General features: G+C 40.1%; 1 gene segment (V, D, J or C); it reads right to left on the bottom strand.

Moving 5' to 3' along the window:
- Positions 1-2532: 2532 nt before the first annotated feature.
- LOC139648118 (Ig kappa-b4 chain C region-like) lies at positions 2533-6569 on the bottom strand. The segment is given in 3 exon segments: positions 2533-3066; positions 4143-4218; positions 6525-6569. Coding segments are annotated over 3 exon segments (462 nt in total).
- Between the last annotated feature and the right edge of the window lie 364 nt (positions 6570-6933).

Raw genomic sequence — 6933 nt, 5'->3', positions numbered from 1 at the left:
GTGTGATCTGGGAGAGGTCGAAAATGAAATGCACTTTTTGTTCTATTGTCCATTATATTACAATCTTAGATAAAGGCTTTTCCATAAATGTCTGCAGTATGTCTGATGATTGTAGACTTCAGTTCCTGTTTACAGACAAAGTGTTTCACCGCTCTGTTTGTGTTAAATGCCTACCAACAGCAGGAGGGCGCTTTATGTTTGATGTGTTAAAGGCACAGTCTGTGTCTCAGATGTGTTATGTTTTATAGCTATAATGTCTAAGGAGCAGGATTGTGTTCATATTTGGTTTGACATTGTTTGACATGTATGGAGGTGTATTATATTTGTTCTTTCACTCTGACTATGTTATTGCTCTTGTTTGTTATGTTTGTAGTGTCTTGTAAGCCCATGCAGGCTGGGCACCTTTTGATGCATGACACTTTGAAAAATAAATTACTTACTTACTGTATCATACTCTGATGAATGTTTTTAATTGTGTGTTGTAGTGTTCTGGCCCATCCAGTAAAGGCTTTTAACTATTCAGATCCACAGAAGTGCCTGGAACTGGATTTTTTTGCCACAGATACCACTGAGGTGCCAGAATCTTTTCAAAACAAAGGTATAGACAAAAATGAAAAAACAATGAATGAATGAAATAAATGAAAACAAAGATGAATGAAGAAGATCCCAGGATTTATTTAAAAATAGGATTATAGAAAAATCATGTACGCAAATACAAGAGGAATATGTGTGTAATAAATAGTATTTCTATCCTGATGGGAGTGTGGGAGTGGTCTCTTCTAGGATGACAACGCTCTGACACTTTATTAAGATCTTCTATTAATCTCATGTACATGAGGATCATTTAAATAGTCAATGCTCCCAGCACTGAGGGGGAAACACTATGATATGCTCAGGACAGCTACACTTCACGGACTCTGTGTGTGTGTGTGTGTGTGTGTGTGTGTGTATGTGTGTGTGTGTGTGTGTGTGTATGTGTGTTTATCTGTACTGCCTCTCTGCTCTCCACCCGTTAAGAGGCCAGTGTTGATCAGTGGCTGTCCAGGCCTTTCAGAGACACTGAAACACCGGCAGCACAATGATGATGTCACAGATTCTGCAGCTGGGCACCCTGGGGCTCCTTGTTCAGGGTGAGACTCTCTTCTGAAAACTTTGTTTCAGGATGGAACCAAGTTTACCAGAATGATGTTCTGCTATGATGGAGAAACACTGAAACAACCAGCATTTACCTTCTTCCATCTATTCTCCATGTTAAAGAAATGATACTGTTCTGTTTTGAAATTGATCATCTTTCTCCAAGTTGTATTTGTCTCAATAACCCTTCTCCTCTGTTTTGATATTTTTCCAGATTCATTGGGACAAATCGTTCTGACAGACTGTCTCTATCAGATGTAAAACCAGTTCAAGTGTTAGTAGCTACCTCAGCTGGTACCTTCAGAAACCTGGAGAAACTCCTAAACTCCTGATTTATGATGCTACAACCCGTCAGTCTGGGGTTTCAAATAGTTTTAGTGGGAGTGGATCTGGGACTGACTTCACTCTGACCATCAGTGGAGTCCAGACTGAAGATACAGGAGTTTACTACTGTCAGCAGGGTTACATCCGGATCACACAGTGATACAACGTCGTACAAAAACCTCCCTCAGCTGGAGAGGAACTGATCTGACTCAACAGCTGGAGGGAAGCGAAAACATTAGAGGTTTGATCAAATTGACAGTTCATAATAGCATACAATAATTACATTTTCATCATGAAAACTAATTTGTAATATAGTTTTAATGATTATATTGTTGAAACTTGTTTTGAAACAGGATTACTGTTACAGCAAGTCTAACACTTTACTCAAAGTCAAACATTTAAAATGTCAACTGTCATGAAGCAAGACATTTTAAAACAGATTATGAGACATTGAATTACATCAAATAATTTAATGTCTTCAAAAAATATTATTTAATTGGAAAGGGGGACACATCAAGGGGATCTGTTGTCACCACTTTTATTTGTCTCTGTGCTTGAACCCTTTGCAGAGACAGAACACACACATTACACACACACATATTTCAGGGGTCTACACTGTGTTATATCCCTTTATGCTGATGATATCCTGCTTTTTATTTCTATTCCTGAAATGTCTTTTACTACTTTTGTAGATTTATTACAAAGACTCAACATATTTTCTAGATAAACTTTACAAAATCAGAAGCCTTACCAATAGAACACTTTGGTAATTTGGGATCATTGGGTTAACATTTGATTATCTATCTAGGTGTAACCATACAGAGAAATTTGAAAAGGAATAAATGAGAGCAATTTTGCTCCAGCCATGCAACCAGTGATAAGAGATAAAAATGAAAATGGCCTCCTTTCATCCTTACATCCACACCTTGCTCCTGCCTGTCTTTAGGATACCACTGGTAAACACAGTCACTGTCATGTTGCTGTCACAGAGTTAAAGAATAATATAATAAAAAAAATACACATGGACACATGGATACCATGTAAACACAGCTGATTTGGTGAATAGATCTTTATTGTCTTAACATATTAAGAATATTGGCATACTGCGAGCAAGAAAACATTACTATTTAAAGATGTAATGAGTCTGGTGACAGAAAGAGAGAGAGAGAGAGAGAGAGAGAGAGAGAGAGAGAGAGACTACAGTGCTGAGTGCAGACTGAGAGCAGTAGCAGAGTAAAACCAGTAGCAGAAGTCCCAGTGAGTCAGGTCAGGACTGGGAACACTGGTCTCTCTTCAGTGTCTCCGAGAGCGGAGACTGGGAGCCCTGGGTGGCCTCACAGGTCACAGAGCCCACCTTCCCCCACTGGTCTGCAGGGAGCCTCAGGGTGCTGCTCCAGCTGTAGTGGCCGTCCTTCTCCAGCACCCCGGGGCTCCTGCTCTCCTCCCAGCTGCAGCTGCTGCTGCTGATGCTGCTGCCGTCCACCTTCCAGGCCAGCCTCCAGTCTGAGGGGAAGCCCTTGTTGGCCAGGCACATGAGTGTGGCCTTCCCCTGCTGCAGCTCCACGCTGGAGGGGGGCAGCACTGTCAGGGTGGGGACGACTCGACCCACTGGAGGAGACAGACAGGAGGTTGGAGAGAGAGAGAGAGAGAGAGAGAGAATTTAACAAGTCCACATGAGGGAAAATAAACTGCAACTCCTGTGGATTACAGGCACTCAGATGATAAAAATATCTTTCTCAGAAGACTCAGCAGTGGGAGAGATTGGATGAAACTGGTATTCAATGTTTCACTTCCCTCTCTGAGCTCAGTAACCATGGCAACAGACAGGCATCACTGCTGAACCATGGCAACAGACAGGTTTCACTACTGCTGATAAACTCTTGCTCCAATGCATACTTTTTTAAGTATCAAATTAAATGTTGGTGTTTGATAATTACAAATGATGCATTTGAGCAAGAGTGTGAAGCCTTTAACTTTTCATCTTCAAGATTTCTTTGCTGAAACCAACAACTTGTAAGAGACAGTGTGCGTTTGCTCTCCTCATTTACGCAGGTTTCACTACTGAACCATGGAAACAGAAAGGCGTCATTACTGAGAAACTCAAAATGAACATGTCTGCTTACTGAAATAGTTTTGCCAACTTACTTTATTATCTCATATACTACAGTATGTGGTTTAAAGTCTATACCAAAATGATATGATATAGATGGTGCTAGATGTGGCATGCCATTAACATCATTAGGCTGGTAGAATGATTGAGTAAAACATGAAATGTTTCCTAATAATACTTACTTCATAAATGCTCACAGAATATGAGATATGAGTGTTTTTTTTAACAAAAATGTTAAAAGGTTTTACATTTATAAAAAAAATCTAGAACATGTTCTTACAGACACAGTCATAAAGAGGAAGTTTTATAAAATCAAAATACTGTCTACATTAACCAGATCTGTTATTTAGGAAAAATTAAATGACACGAATCTACAAAAAAATCAAAAATAATTTACACACTTTCATTAGTGTGTGTTTTGTTTATATTAGGAGAAATGGAAGACTTCAATAATCACATCAATAATATTACATTCCAAATCTCAACAACTATATCTTCAATAAAGGCCTACATTTATTGAATGGAAATATGATAAAATTGAATATGAGCACATAGAGAAATCAAAGGTACTTACAGTTAACATCCAGTCTGGTTCCTCCACCAAAAGTCCTCCACAGTGATACAAACTCATTGAGCCGCCGTACAAAAACCTCTCACTCTAGAGAGACACGGCTCTCTCACTTTGAGAACAACAAACTCACAAAAATCACTCTCAGTTTGTAAAATCATGCTAGTTGACATATTAAGTAGAAAACAACTATCAAACTATGCCACAGACTTCAAACATTTATCAATTTTGGTTTGTATATTGTTTTGACATAATTGTCTTGTAGTGATATTGATTTCTCTAGCTGTAAACTAAAACAATACAGAAGACATTTTTTTCAGCCAATTCTACATAAAAAATGAGCGCTGATACATTGTTAATCAATAGTTTGGTAACTTGATTGATTGATCCATTTAGAAACAGCATCATCACAGTAATCCAAGTCCCTGTTGGAGTCAGTCAGAGCATTTCCATAGAGAGCCACTTTGCATCAGCAGCACCATGCTCCAGTGCTCTGGGAGAGTTTATAGTCCTGAGAGTTGAACACTGGATGACTGACAGCTGTCCTTCATGACAACAGAAGCCACAGAAATCCTCCTCATCAAAACATGACTTTGATCTCCATCCTCATCTGGACTCTCCTCTGCTGCTGCTTCACAGGTAAAGTCCAGAGAATCAAACTCCTCTCCTCTATGAACATCCGTCCCTCTGAAATGAAGCGGAGAAAACCATGACGGTGGTTTATGTTTTTGTCTCTGTATCCTCAGAGTCCAGAGGCCAGATCACAGTGACTCAGCCTGGAGCAGTGAGGTCTGCTCCGGGAGGCTCGGTCACCATCAGCTGTCGAACCAGTCAGCCGGTTCATGTTCATAGCAGCTCCTACCACCTTTTAGCCTGGTACCAACAGAGAGATGGAGAAACTCCTAAACTGCTGATTTACTTTGCTAGTTCTCGAGAATCAGGGATTCCAGATCGTTTTACAGGCAGTGGATCAGGGACTGACTTCACTCTGACCATCAGTGGAGTCCAGGCTGAAGATGCAGCAGTTTACTACTGTCAGAGTTACCATATTATCAACAGTCAGTATCCGTTTACACAGTGATAAAGCGTCGTACAAAAACCTCCCTTAGTCACACTGAACAGAGACTGAACTGACCGCTGCAGCTGGAAGCTACTGCAGGAACTGATACAGTTCACTGACGACACACACACACACACACACACACACACACACACACACACACACACACACATTCATGCACACACACACACAGCATGGTTGGTGAGAATTTATTATGTTATTCATAGTGTCTCTACCAGTTTGCCTTCTGAACTTAAAACAGCCCACCTCCCACCTCAACAACCTGAAAGTTCCCCCGAATGAAGAGGACAGTTCCAGTGAAGAAGCCCAATCAGACCATTAAAAGCACAACAACATCTAGCAAAGTAAGCTGTCCTGATGCCGACCCCCAAACCACTGCTGAATGATCCAAACAGCTTATCCACGCTGGTCCTGGAATATCTGGACTGTCAGGATCCAAACAGATCAGGATGATCATTCAGTCAACTGGATCAGGAAGCCTCGTTTATATAGAGGAAAGTCAAGAGAGACTTTCAAGGAAGGGCATAGTTGGGTGAACACATGTATCTATTGTACAGACACTGAGTCAGGCCAGAAGAGGGGAATGTGGTGTGAGACTGCAGAAGGAAACCTTGGCATCAGAAAATAAAGACAAGCCACTGGAAATACAGACAAGCACCAAGAACAAGGAAACTACAGAGGAAATGAGGGAAACTAAATATATTGAAAGCAGTTTGGGGCATTTTACTGACATGGACTGATAATCAATAGTATTAAACTTTATAGAATAATACCTTTTAAGACAGAGGCATAGACAAACTAACAATGACTCAAAACAAATTAGATGAATAATATAAATCCCAGGATTTAATTAAAAACATAAAGGCTAAAACAAGAGGAATAACCTTGGCATCAGAAAATAAAGACAAGCCACTGGAAATACAGACAAGCACCAAGAACAAGGAAATATGTTGAAAGCAGGTGTGGGCATTTTACTGATATGGTTAAATAATAAATAAATTATTATTTTTAATATTAAACTTCAAACAAGAGGAGACCTTCAAATCCTATTGATACAACATATAGTAGGGAGGCGGTCCAGGTCAACAACATTATTAAGCAGAATTGGGATATTGTATATAGCGACAGTACTCTATAAGTGTTAACAGAGACTCCAAGGCTCAGCTTTAGACAGGACCCTACAGTAGCTGACAAGCTAGTGAGGAGTTACCTGCCAGCTTAAAGTTATGGGGATGTTAGAGGGCTGATAGACTAAAAAGACTCAAAGGGAGACTCACTGAATACACTCCCTACAAGCCACCACTTACCCAGGGCTTAATGAACAAACTGACTTTCCCCTGTTCTTTAGCCATCCTGCCTGTTGTAATTCTATCAGTAAATAGTCCCAAGCATTAAGCTGCCAATAATGAAGCCAATTAGACTTCTGTCTTTATTCCCATCAGGTGTGTGTTGCTATACTTTGAGTGTTGCTATACTCTGTCTCTCATAACTAAGAGTCAAGCCAGAAATTTTGGCGTTATCCTGGATTTAAATTTCAATAGCCACATCAAATCGATAACTTCGTCAGCTTACTACCATCTAAAAAATATTGCAAGAGTCAGAGGACTAATGTCCAAACAAGACCTAGTAAGGCTTACCCACGCCTTTATTTCCAGTAGATTGGATTACTGCAATGGTCTGTTCACAGGGCTTTCAAAAAAAGCTCTTCGGCAACTC

This window comes from Centroberyx affinis, unplaced genomic scaffold, assembly GCF_046629955.1.
Source record: "Centroberyx affinis isolate AG114_WGS23_722 - 3 ecotype Tasmania unplaced genomic scaffold, CSIRO-AGI_Caff_v1 ptg001162l_1, whole genome shotgun sequence".
NCBI classification, from domain to species: domain Eukaryota; kingdom Metazoa; phylum Chordata; class Actinopteri; order Beryciformes; family Berycidae; genus Centroberyx; species Centroberyx affinis.
Note: the sequence above shows the minus strand (reverse complement) of the source record. Positions and strands in the feature narration are given on the sequence as shown.